Here is a 13,694-nt window from a genome sequence, read left to right as displayed (position 1 = left end):
TCCGTGTCATGGCGAAGAGCTGATCTTTGACGCCACGCCACGGACACGCCCATTGACGAAAACTTGCAAATAGCACAACTTTTCATCTTCAATGCCTTTAGAAGGCACAGCACAAATTTGAAGTCGGTCGGACTAAATCCCTAGGAGGAGTTCGTTAAAGTACGAAGTGTGTAAATCATCCAAAATTTGACGTAAAATTCAAAATGGCCGACTTCCTGTTGGGTTTAGGCTATGGCTCCAAGAGACTTTTTTGTGCGTCTGGACAAGATACACGTACCACAGAAAATTCGTGCACGTAGGTGAAACGTGCGGCGGGGGCTGCTTCGTTAAAGGTCACTTTCTGTTGCCAGCAGGTGGCGCTATGACTGTGGGTGAATGTCGGCATGTACATGTGTTCAGGGGGGACTCTCATCCTACATGTACAGTTTGGTCCGGATGTGAGCATGTACACTGAAGTTACAACAACTTCCTGTTTCATTGCGAATCATCGACGCCACGGACACGCCCATTGACGAAAACGCGCAAATAGCACAACTTTTCATCGTCAATGCCTTTAGAAGGCACAGCAGAAATTTGAGGTCGATCCGACTAAATCCCTAGGAGGAGTTCGTTAAAGTACGAAGTATGTAAATCATCCAAAAATGGCCATAAAATTCAAAATGGCCGACTTCCTGTTGACTTTAGGCTATGGGTTCTTGAGGCTTTTTTGTGCGTCTTGATACGATACATGTCCCCAGAAAATTTCGTACATGTAGGTTGAACGTGAACGAGGGGCTAATCATTTCCAATTTTCTAGGTGGCGCTAGCGAGTCATTTTGCCACGCCCATGTGCGAAACTTGTAGAATACGAAATTTTTCACCGGTTCTGACATGTTTGCAAATTTTGGTGAGTTTTCGAGTATGTTTAGGCCATGTCATTTGGGCCTACTTTGCAGAAAAAAAAAAAAAAAAAAAAAAAAAAAAAAAAAAAAAAAATAATCCGAGCAATTTCAATAGGGACCTCGCACGGTCGTGCTCGGGCCCTAAAAATATAATCCGAGCAGATTCAATAGGGACCTCGCACGGTCGTGCTCGGGCCCTAATAAATGTAGGTAGTAATTAAATTATACAAGGAGACATAAATGTATATATTTTAATTAGTGCCTTTACTTATTCACCTTTGTTATAATTACCTTATTTGTTTATTCAACTTTATTTATTACTAATTTTTTAATGTATTTATTTATGTGTGTTTTAATATTTTTGTCTGTTTTATTCTTCCTTTGTATTTATTTACCTTATTTATTTTCACCCATGGTATTTATTTCTGCCTGTCTTTTTAAATTTTGTATGCATTTCTGCCTCATTATGCAAATGAGGAGGGGCTGTGTCTCAAGGGGTCATCTTCTCTGCTATTGGTGGACCAGTCAGACAGGAGAGCTCCTACTCTGCCTGCAGACATCAACGATCTTGCCCCTCACAGTCAGATGGCTTCCTTCAGTGCGCTGAGGTGTTTAACAACTCTGAAGACAATACTACCAGCAATGTCTTCCTTCTCTTTTCACGTAGACGCTCCGACAGACAGTGCTTTCAGTTTGCTGCATGCATGGACACAGAACTGCGGTATAGGGAGAAGCACACGGTCAGCTGGCTGCAGCTAAATCTGGAGTGCACTCGTATTCAATTCTGTATGGTAAATTCAGTTTTAACGGAGCAGAGCGAGCTGACAGGCAGAGTTAGAGACTTTTTCTGTCTGTTTCTCTCTTTACAAAGACGCATGTTGCAGTCAGAGTCTTCTCTGAAGAGGGCAATGAAGTCTCAGTAGTACCCGATGCGAGCACCACATACAACACAATTTATCAAATTACACAACGGATATACAGTATGAAAATAAGATTGATTGGATTATACTCACAGGAAGTATAAAACCTGTTACATGCGTAACACAGTAATGTCAGGGAAATTACTTTACTTAGATTTAAGTACTGCAGTTGTACATTTGAAATACCTTCCTACCTTTCTGATAGGAAGCCTTCTTGAGGTGGTATAAAACATTTCTTCTTATATTCTGATTTGAGTTGTGGACAACTATGACCACATGAATTAAAAAATTAAACATTTCACTGCCCAAGTCAGCTATAACACAAGTCTTGTTCATTAGACTACATGCTGTACAGTATTTGTGGACAGATTTTGTCCCAGGATTTATTATGCATTTCTTCTTCTTCGTTGCATGGTTTAGAATAATAAGGTGAGAAATGGGTCTATTCTGAGTTCATCCTGCACTGCAGCAGCTAAAAAAGTCCATTTAATCCCAAAAACGCTTTTCTTTTAGGCAGGCTGGAGCAGAAACACAGTAACGATGAAATGTGTGCTGTTCTCACATTCTTCCTCTGTATGTACACATAAACAACAAGGCAGGGAAATATAAAAGGAATTTATTTTATTGTTTGGGTACATTATTGTTCAGTGTACATGCTCACATCTGAAACAAACTTTACGTGCTTAATAACTCTCCCACCCCGCAGACATCTACACGCCAATACCGATTTATATTCATAGCGGCAAGTGCTATGTAGCTCCACATAGGGGACACAGGAAGTGACATATAGCACCTTCATGCGGCGTCGGAACCGCGTAACAAATTCACAGCCGCACCGGCTGAGCTCCAGAATATGCAACTCGGCCGGTTCACGCGCGGACGCGCTACAAGTGCGAGGGCCCGCCCAATGCTGCTTGCAGCTTTAATAACAATTGTAATTTATTGATGGTCCCTAAGCGGGGGTCCCCGGTGGTTAAAAGCGAGCTGTCGGAGGGGAGCTAACCACATTTATACTGCCGACACTGGGTGAACTGAGTAAGAAGCAGTCACCGGATCCTGGGTGAATGTCTGTCGAATATCCAACTTAAAACTAACTTCACAACGGTTGTTCAGTGTTGCTTTACCTGATCGGTGCTTGTAAAATATCCACGGTGTCTGCAGCTTCTAACATCATAGTGATTTATAGTTTTCTCACCGCTGGTTTCTGTCACTGCATCTCCCGACAAAACACCATGGTTTTATTTCAGCGTTCTGTAACGTAACTTCGTCAAGTCCAATAGTTCACCTGTCACCTGCTCTGCTCCCCTCCGTGTACACACACACACACACACACACACACACACACACACACACACACACACACACACACACACACACACACACACACACACAGAGCCCCCTCAGTGACCCATCCCTCACCCACAGCTGTCAACTTGGGGGTAACTGTGCAGCTGTCGTCCTCTTGCACACTAGACACTGCTTAAAATTAATAATGTTGGATTATCGTTTCTTATTTCATGGGCTATATGAGATTTTGGAGTAATGCATATAAAATAGTTTTTAAAAAAAAGTTTTACATTTTAGAAGTTCAATAGTTTAATGTTTCCTAAGGAGTAGGTCTAATCCTGTTAAATAATTGTGATCTTAATATTGACCAAAATAATCAGCAGCCCTACATGAACATTTTATTTAATTCATGAAATTATAGAACATTTGTTGTGTGAAACTGCACCTCTGCCTTCTTTCTGTACAGGCTAATGCTTCATTCAATGCATTTTTATTTTTAACTTTTGAAATGGTTTTACATTTGGTGAAGAGCGCATTATGACTAGTTTAGGACTCGAAACTCAAAGTTTAAGACTTGGACTTGACTTGGACTTGTTGGTCCTTGGCTTGAGACTTGACTCGGACAAGCCAGTCATGATCGGTCTGGACTTGGGACTCGATTTGAGACTTGACTCGGACATCGTAAAACGATGACTTGGTCCCACCTCTGACAGATAGTAAAGAAGGCGAGCTAACGATGTAGCACGTCGGCTAAATGCAGTAAATGTACCGTTAGTTCAGCCTGCAGCTGATAATACTATTACTGTAACGTTGCAGTGGGAGTTTACCTGAGTTTCCAGCTCTGTCTGTTCTCCCTGTCTGTCTATAGCCGCTGTCACTCTGCCTTTTTTCAGGAGGATTGTGCCGATATGCGGCTCGCTGCGCTGAATGAAAGGTACTGGTGTTGATCTGCCTCTGAGGCGGGAACGTTGAAGTAACAGAGCCTGAACCTATGGCCTGAACCTGTTGGAGAAAGGCCGGTGTTCCTGCCTGTATTGTGGTATTTCTGTGTGAAAGTGCTTATGCACGCCTGGTTGCAATCTCAATCACCGGAAACTCCATAATGCCCCTTTAACAATACAATGAAATACAATAATACAGTGAACATAAATGTTAATATAAGGACTTAATTGTTTTTATAATAATTTAATATAATTAAATAAATATAAATAAATTTAAATATTTTTTACTGCAGGAGCATTTTAATTAAAATACCCACCCCTACCAGGTGTACGCATAAAACATCACGTATTTTCATATCAGTGTTCAGATTTCAGTACAGGTCTTGTTCTCTCTGTATTTCAGAGAATAAACGCTTAGTTCATTGGTGTCTGTGTGATTTACAGCCTGGGGTCTGATCCAGTCTCCCCAGAGGCGGACTGATGATGATGATGATGGGATGAAGTGCGCTGCTGCTACCTTCTCTGTGTGGGCGTTGTTAAAAACTCCTGGAGCCGGGAGGCGGTGAGATTATTTACGCAGTCTGTCTCCCTCCCATTGGTCCCTCAGCTGAAGCCGCTGTGATGCGCTGCGGTGACACAGCCGAGTCTCCGGCGATAAAAGACAGAAACACGAGTGTTGGAAGGCGGACAGCGAGTTTCCATTTGATGGTAGATGCACCTCTGCGAGTCTTAACACGGCTGGAAGTATCTGTCCAACTCCTGAGGTACTGACTCAACACTTTCTACGTGACTGTCTGTCTGAACTTCTTTCTCTGCTTGGTGTTAAATAACAAAGGCGCCAGTGCGCGATTACGCACCGCGCGCGATCTCCATTGATCAGAAACATGGGGTGTTTAATGAGTTATTATTAAAACTGACTAAATTAAGGATGTGTCCAAGAAACAAGTCTTTTCATCAGTGCAGGTGAAGTTATGCCATAAATGTCTGGGGTCTGTGAGTCCTCAAAGAAAGCGGGTCTGATCTCATCCAGACTCACCGACACTGCGTGTGTTTTCTTTGTGTGTGTGGCAGGGATCTGGTGAAGAATGGAGTGGTATGTCCTGGTGCTGATGCTGAGCTTGCCGCCCTCCATCCACGCAGATTGCTCTTCACAGTGTCAGCAATGCGTGCAGCAGATGCTCAGCTCCGAAGCCGTCTTTAACAACCTGGTAAGACCAGAGACAGCCTCACCTGACTGACTTTACGTTTTCCGAGACAAGTGGAAACGAACTCTTGCTGGTTGAAGGATTTATCGGGCTTTTATTGCATTTTTTAAAAGTTAAAATTACACTCATTGGAATTGACATCTGAAATCATGAAACTTCAAAAAGTATTATTTTATTTGTCCAACAGAACTTTTATTTAATTTTTATCCTTTGTTTCCTAAATCCAGTTGTTAAAGACACCAAATGTGTCCGACTGAATGAGTAAACACCCAGAATCTGTGGGGCGTAAAGTCATGGCATCTTGGGTGTGAATCTTTCTTTAGAAGCAGTAAAGCTTTGGACTGTGTAAAGATTAGAAAGATAGCTCTTCACAGCTACTCTGTAAATCTAACGAGAAACTTGGGGTTCAGATTGTTTGCTCAAACGGACCATTAAACCCTTAAAAATGTACTCAACAAACAATAAAGGTGTGAGGCTGCCTTCTAGTAGCGCCTCACTGTGTTGACGCGTGTGCGCAGGCATGTCGGGTGTTTCACGCCTTTCTGTGCGTCTCCTGCAGGGGTGCGGTCCGGAGTGTGAGGGGCAGCTGGAGAGCTGCGGACGGGCTCCGGGGCTGGCGGACTTCAGCCAGGAGGAGGCTGCAGCGGAGGAGGAGAGCCAGCAGGCCGACCTGGTCAAGCGCTATGGCGGCTTCATCAAGAGGATCGACAAGAACAAGATCTTCGCCTCTCCATGGCGCGACAATTTCATTCTGAAGGCCGGAGGGATGCCAAAGAAATACGAGGACTTGTGGAAGAGCCTGGAGGAAAGGGGTGTTGCAGACGATGCAGGCGATGCGGATCAGATGCTCCACAGTTTGGTTAAACGTTACGGCGGCTTTTTACGCAAATTCGGCCCCAAGTCAAAGAGGAGTAGCTCTGTGGAGCAGGAGAGCGAGGAGCCCGAGGAGCTGCAGAAGCGCTACGGAGGCTTCATGAGGAGAATCCGACCAAAGTTGAACAACCTGAAGTGGGACAAGCGGTACGGAGGCTTTCTGCGCCGCCAGTTCAAAGTGTCAGTGCGCTCAGCGGAGGAGCCGTATTACTCCTATGACGACTGGAGCCTATAGAGGAAATCTGCTGAGAGAAAAAACTACTACGAACTTGTGCAGGTTCACGTGAAATAACCCCCATTTATCCAGCAAGCATCATATACCTGCCTGCCTTGCTTCCAGCCTGCTCGGTTGCCTTCTGTATAACTGCTCTCATCTCTGTGTTCTTGGCATCGTCGTCTTTCATTCAATAAAGGATGCTTGTTTCATAAAACTATGAATAAAAACACGTTTTTTTTGTTGTCCAACAAGTTCAGAAGAAGTTGTGCGACTGAATTCAGCCTCAGTGCGTTCCGTTGCACCGTGCCAAACTCCATTTAGAAAAAAGGCGATTTTCTTATTGACAGACCTGGACGTGACGAGTGTCTGTAAAAGATAGAAAAAAATCGGCATACGTTAAAAACACTGAGCGGCACTTTAAATACATTTTAAATTTCTACTCTAAATGTGGTTCACATCCTAATTGTTGGCCTATCCTATGATTAAGGTTGGCTTGTTTGGGGAACTATGACGGTGAAACAAAATACTGAAAAGCAGTAGGGTGGGGGGCGTTTGTGCCAAATTTACCCTGAGCTTATTGATCTTTGAAATTAATCTCAAACTGGCAAATGTACAGCCTGCCCATTACCTGACCTTCACTGTCAAACCACCAACCATACGGTGTTGTGCCTAAAGTTTGATCTATCTGTAAAGCAAAACCAGAATTCACACTGATCACTGATCATTTCTGTCAGACAGTCTATCAAAGACCTTCACAGTCGGTGTTCATCAGCCTGATCAATCAAATGATTATGCAAACACTCCAACGGGCAGCCTGACGACAGATCCGCACATCTGGGAGCAGGAGAACCAAAAAGCCAGACCAGGTCGGAGCAGCAGGGAGCCCCTGAACAGGGAGACTGTTGCGCCATCTTGTGGCCAAGCACGTTTCTCCTACTGGGTCAAAAAATGTTCATTAAACAGACAACTGTGTTCTGTTGGCAGCTTTTGGTATTCTGATTAAGAAGCTACATTAAAGCTGAAATGATCAGTGCGTCTCCTGCATGACTGTCCGGCACATCCTGGTTTAGCTGGTGTTTTGGTCACATGGTGCAGATCCATAAATCATCTTCTGTTTGATCAGCTGAGGCAGCAGGGGAAGGTAACTGAGGAATCCACATTATGGAGTTGATCTCTGGATCCTCTGGTTCTTAGAAGCTGGTTAAAAAGTAATCTGGAACTGTCATCATAGCAACATGTCCTTAAACCCAAACCTGCAGAGGGGCATTGACAGCAGAGACATTTAGACTGAACCACAAAGAATTGATCATTCTGAGATGGAAACATGCAGCTTACTGAGAAACATGATGATCTGTCTGTGTAACTTTAATTAAGAAGAGGTACCTGCACTTATACCTGATGAAATATTCAACAAAATAAAAGCCTCTACACTAAAAACGTGGTTTAATAAACTGAACCATATAACTAAACTCAAAGATTCTGACTGTTAAAGACCAGCAGGGACAGAGCTCTAATTTAAAAACTAAAACTGCAGAACTCACTTTGATGAAAAGAGTTTATGTGATTAAGCCTGTATCTGATTGATTTCTGATAATCACTGAAAGTCAGACAGCTGCAGTGACGGGTGAAAAAATGGTGGAGCAACAATCTGTTGCCCCAGTGCATGCTGGGAGGGCTCCCAACACACCTACCCCATGAAACTGCAGTCATATGGTATAAACTGTCGATCACATTACCTCCTAACATCTAAGTCTAGATGCAACGCAGAGTGTAAAACTGCCCTCTTTATTCATCTGATAACTTCCTGGGAAATATAAATTATATAAATAAAAGCTTGATGATCAATATCACTCTTCTCAGGGGAAAATGCCAAGTTAATGTTTGGAGGTAGCAAAACATTGGTAACCTTTTATTGTCTTAATGAATTTAGAATCTGGTAAGTCATCAAGACTTGAAGATGGCGAGCTGCTTTCTCTTTTTCTCCTCCTTTAGAGGGATGAAAAGAGACAAGGGAAAAGGTAAAAAAGTCCCAGTTCCTCTGCATCCACTTCACACTGATAAGACAGGATGATATTAATATTGAACAGGACGTAAAGACACTGTTCTGGAAAACTGAACATTTATTACCAAACTGAACGACGCTGCTGTCTCCAGCTTAAATGGATCACATCCCTACACAAACAGCTGTATCAAATATATTATTTACAAATCCATATTTACAGCGGACATCAGACGCCACTCTGACAAACTGCATTGAAGGACGTGTAACAGGGAGGCTCAAGCGTTGAACACGCCGCGGTCTGAAGTCAGAAAGTGGACGAGCCATCACTCAGTCCAGAGTCCAGGATGATGAGGTGAAGGCCGTTCAGGAGCAGCTGCCTCACTGCTCCCCCTCTTCCTCTTTGACCTGCTCTGGCTGGCCTTCGTCATCGCCGTCCGCCTGGTCGTCCTCTTGTGAATCGGTTGCCGTGGCGTCCACCACACTGATGCTGCTGACCTGCTGTTGCACTGCGGTGGCCAAGCTCTGCAGCGGGGCCGGCAGCGTCACCAGCTGGAACTGAGGGCCGACCACCTTCACGAAGGAGCCGGTGCCCTCCTGACCTGCTGCCGCGGATAGAACAGTCAGGTTAGAGGCGTCGCCCGTCAACTCCGACCCAGAGAGCGAGGAGGTCAGGAGTGTGTAGCCCCCCAGGTTGGTGCCAGCTGGGCCCCCCGCGACAGTCAGCACCTTGCCCAGCGGCAGGCTGGTCAGCTGGTTCAGAGGCAGAGTGATCTGGGCTGGAGTGGCGTTGACCGAGGCCGGACCGGAGACGGCACGGGTCAGCCGGGGACGCTTGGGTGCAGGGGGTGCAGGGACCGGGGTAAGGGTCATTAGGACGTTGTTCAGGTGCTGGGATTTGCTCTTCAGCTCCTTGGCTCGCTTCCTGTGCTCGTCACACTGCTGCTCCAGAGCTGCAGGAGGAGACGAGGCGTCAGCAACAGACAGAACACTTACAGATACAGGTTCTAACAACAGGACTATAGAAGAGCGTCCTACTGACAGGCCAGGCTCCGCGTGTACTGCTCTCTGTAACGGTCCATCTGGCTCTTATGGCTCGCCAGAACCTTCTTCACCAGGTCCAACATCCCAAAGTTCTGCACTGTGTTGTTCAGCAAAACAGCATCTGAAAAGCGAAACTGCAATGTTCACTGGAAAGCAGACATGTCTCAAATTTCATACAGTCAAGTGCGTTTCCATATGTTTTAACGAACGAAAACCTACTATAATCTTTTCATAAAATCGATGTGATTGTTAAAGTCACTTTTCGTCAACTGACCAATCACAGCCTGGATGGGTCAGGACATAAAAAAGGCTTGACGTGCTACAGTAAACTTTCAAATGTTGAACTCCAGCTACATGAATGGTTCTGATTATTGATGAAATAGTAGCATAAACAAATTAAGAGACCAATGTAGGCCATTTTTCTTGCACAAGGATTTAAACTACTCAGAAACATGAAACTGCTGTTTGGTCCAACTGGAATTAATATTATATTTGTGGTGGGCTATATAGTATAGCCTACTTTTAGGCCTATATAAAATGACAATGCATATAGAACAATTATATAATTAATATATTAACATATTAACAGTATACTATTAGATTAAATTAGTGAAAGTGGAAAGTTGCAGTGGGCAAATGCAGATTTCCACTGCACGGGATGCCAGTGTGTGTTCCTTCTAGCCCCTAGAGCAACACGTTCCCCTTATTCTGTTTTACTAAAGTTACTGTAATACCGTTCAGAAGTCTTGTTTACATTAGGTATGGTGTGGGTTGTGTGGGTGCTGCTGGTATATCTTGAATCCATCCATGGTTCAAAAACTACACAAGCACCAATCACAGTAAGGTCTTTTGTGATGAGTGATTTTTGAGTGTGAGTGTTTTAAATTTCAAAAATTTTCAAAACATCTGTTTCAATATTTTAAAAAGCTTTCGAAAAAATATTAAGGCCAATGCCAAGTGTCCAGATACACGGGTCTTCAAATCCATAGTCCTCCAATGGTTTCACACATGGCTGTGCGCCTTCACAAGAAGAAGGAGCACACACGTAATATAAATATTTATATAATAAATAGTTTGTTAAACTATGTTACTTGAACATTTTTCTCTGTGCTCCTAAATATTTTGATTTAGGGGCACATGTGCTCCTTGGGAAAAAGCGTAGAGCCCTGGTATCCAGGTGTTTCCAGTTCTACTGTACATGTTTTAAAACAACATAAAGCCTTTAGTGTCTCAGAGGGAGCTGTATGGAGGGTGCTCAAGCGATGTCTCAAATCACATCCATCTGACACTTTTCGAGGTCCAATTCGTCCTCCCAACAATCTTGAGCAGAGGCTGGTCAGAACAGATTATCGAGCCAAATGATCCTGTAGTGAGAGGGGTTTACAGACACAACCTGAAGGTCGCAGACTGGATCAGAGGTTCCCCGATTTCAAACTCGTTTGATATTTACAATTTGAAATCAGGGAGCCTCCGATCAGAACCCTGCAGCAGCCAATGAGAGCGATCTGAGCGGGAAGCGTCTCCAGTGTGTTGTGTATCTGCGCTATAAAATGTATAAACCTTCTGTAACAATTCACCTTACACCAAAACAGCAACGGGAAAGTACATTACGCAAAATCCAAGGTAACAGGCGGATCTGATACCTGCTGAGGTGATTACAGAGGTTGACTGTACGGAGATCTGGATTAATTAATTTTGGTGTTGTTGTACACCTGCTTGTCCTGCTGTAAAATAATGTTAAGTAGTTGACACAGCCTTGGTTTTCACCACAAACACCTTTTGTACTCCAACGAAGGTTAAAGTCAAGGCAACTGGACTTGGTTGAAGATACTGGAAGACGTTTCGTCCCTCATCCAAAGGACTTCTTCAGTTCTGACTGATTGGCAGGGAAACTCAGCTATTTAACCTCAGTGGGGTCGTTATCCTGGGTCATCGATACCGCTGGTTCGTTAGTGTTCCTTGTTGCTGTGACGACAGTCATTACAGTCGTTAAGACTACCCGTGGCCAAGACTGAACGACCATCGTTGGTATCTTCACCTGAGGCCAATAGGTTACGTTTGTTGAGTTTCCTGGGTATGACGATGACGATGACCCTGGCAAACGACCCCACTGAGGTTAAATAGCTGAGTTTCCCTGCCAGTCAGTCAGAACTGAAGAAGTCCTTTGGATGAGGGACGAAATGTCTTCCAGTATCTTCAACCAAGTCCAGTTGCCCTTGACTTTAACCTTCGTTGGATAACTATGACCTGGATGACTGAGAATCTTCATAGACACCTTTTGTACTGTAAAAAAGGAGGTTTTGAGGATACTACTTTTTTTCTGTTGAATGAAATGTGTCGGCAGGGTCAGAAATGTAGTAGGTTACTAAGGTTACAGTCAATGGACCTACATACAGTCAACAGTACATGTACATTCACTCATGTACATTAATGCATTGCCTTTATAGCCGTACACACCCTAAGCTACATTACATACATGCACTCCCTTGTTTGCTTTGCTGTTCATACCAACAATGGCTGCCACAAATCAGCAGGGGACCATGGTGGGAAGTGATGCGCATGAAGAAAATGCCTCCTCTCTCAGACTAGGAACCAAATGCCAGCTTTCCTGAGGAAACAGACCCACACAGTCACCTCACCACTAGACACAACCAAAGCGGCATCACAGAAATAACCTCCATGTTGACTTTTTGTATCTAGATCCACCTGAAGAAGAACGACAACCACCGTGGGATGATGATGAGGATGCTGAGGCAGTATCGATGGTGGAACAGATAAAGGAACTTCAGTTGAAGGTGGAGACTTTGGAAAATCGGCTCAAAGACACAATTGACAGCACACTCAATCGGGAGGAGGGTCTCAGAGCAGCTATTGAGACAATGGCTAAGGAGGCTAAAGAGTATATTGACACTAAGATGCAGACATTTGACCAGGTTGTGGTGGCCTGCTTAAAGCGAAGTGATGAGCAGTGGGGTAATGAACTGGAAAAGACTTGCAACAACAGTTGTTCCTCTTGGAGGCCAGCTAGTTTCTCAACACCTGCAGAGGGGTTCTACTGATCTCACTGATTTCATTGAGCAGTGTGAAAACCTTCTCACCCTGACCTCATAGGCACACTCAATGCTGTTCTAAAAGGTCCTGCACGAAGCTGGTGGTTAGCTTCCCACGGCAAGATAACTAACTAACTAATTTGGCCTACGATCATCGAGCACTCTGCCTGTAGTGGAGACCAGATGTGCCAGAAGACCAGATCGTGCATGTAACCCAAGGTTGGCCAGTGGGCTGCAGGGCATCGTGTCTACTGTGGACCAGATGGTCAAGGTGGGGTTGCTTATTGAGAAGGATTGGAGTAACTCTAAGGATTATTGGTCTCGTGTACAGCAGTCACACTCTTCAGACCGCTCTTCCAAAAGACCCAGCAAAAAACCTGAGCATGGTCAAGGCCGGGGGCATAGTGCGGATGTGGCCACCGTTCTTGGTGTTCCAAATCTCCTGGTGGTGCCAATAGCCATCCGAGGCTGCAGTGAAGATGCTGTCCTTGATTCAGGGTGCACTTACTCCCTAATGAGTAAAACCCTGTAGAACAACGCAAAGAAGGTAAGGCGAGACACTGAGTGCGAGTGAAATTCCAAAGTTTATCATTGCAAATGGGCAAGAGAGAAAAGCTATAGGGACGACCACCTTGCTCCTCTCCCTTCACGAAGCCCATGTCATCGTCAGCATACATGTACTCAGTGATGATCAACTTTGCGTGCCTTTGCTGCTGGGCTTAGATTTCATGTGCGTAATCCAAATTGTCCTGAAGCCCCACCTGAGGAAACAGGTGATGCCCCTTTTCCCTTTTGAACACACAGCCTGAGCTGGTTAGTGCAGATAACATTATTTTCTTCTCCAGGACTCCGGAGGAGCATCTGTGTGACCTGGAGGCAGTCTTTAAAAAACTTCACAAGGCACATCTGACTCTCAATCAAGGTTATTATAGTTTGGCTTTTTCATTAGTTTCTATTTTTTATTTATTTACTTACTTTTTGTTTGTTTTAGTTTTTAACGTGGGTTTGCTAATTTAGTTTAGTTTTTATTTTTTGAAAATGCTTAGTTTAAGTTTAGTTTTTATTAGTTTTAGTGTTACTTTATTCTTTATTGCCGCAGGATGCCAAGCTCAGATTAGTTCAGTCCAGTTTAGTTTTTTCACCAAAACATTAAAATACAAGTAAAATCATTAGAAAAAAATGCAGATTTGTGAAAAGGGACACCTTGTACATAGGGGCCCAAACACTAAGCAAATATAAATATTTGTAGCAATCTACAGTATAATTTCTAACCTACA

At 44.0% G+C, this 13,694-nt stretch overlaps 2 protein-coding genes across 2 annotated transcripts; one reads left to right on the top strand and one right to left on the bottom strand.

Annotated features, from left to right (window-relative positions):
- The first annotated feature begins 4,555 nt into the window (after positions 1-4,555).
- On the top strand, positions 4,556-6,538 carry LOC119887577 (proenkephalin-B-like). Its single transcript, XM_038698311.1, has 3 exons — positions 4,556-4,793; positions 5,101-5,237; positions 5,794-6,538. The coding sequence occupies exons 2-3, from the start codon at positions 5,115-5,117 to the stop codon at positions 6,340-6,342; spliced, it is 672 nt and encodes a 223-aa protein (XP_038554239.1). The 5' UTR covers positions 4,556-4,793; positions 5,101-5,114; the 3' UTR covers positions 6,343-6,538.
- Positions 6,539-8,421: 1,883 nt separating this feature from the next.
- On the bottom strand, positions 8,422-11,894 carry LOC119887578 (glucocorticoid modulatory element-binding protein 2-like; the record flags this gene model as incomplete). Its single annotated transcript, XM_038698312.1, has 3 exons — positions 8,422-9,276; positions 9,366-9,488; positions 11,876-11,894. Coding segments are annotated over 3 exons (714 nt in total), but the record flags the coding sequence as incomplete, so codon positions are not given.
- Positions 11,895-13,694: the final 1,800 nt, after the last annotated feature.

The sequence above is a fragment of the Micropterus salmoides genome, unplaced genomic scaffold (assembly GCF_014851395.1).
Source record: "Micropterus salmoides isolate LMB-PRFRI ecotype aquatic unplaced genomic scaffold, ASM1485139v1 Ms_hic_scaffold_4222, whole genome shotgun sequence".
In the NCBI taxonomy this organism is placed as follows: Eukaryota; Metazoa; Chordata; class Actinopteri; order Centrarchiformes; family Centrarchidae; genus Micropterus; species Micropterus salmoides.
The sequence above is the reverse complement of the archived record's forward strand: the minus strand, read 5'-3'. Positions and strand labels throughout refer to the sequence as shown.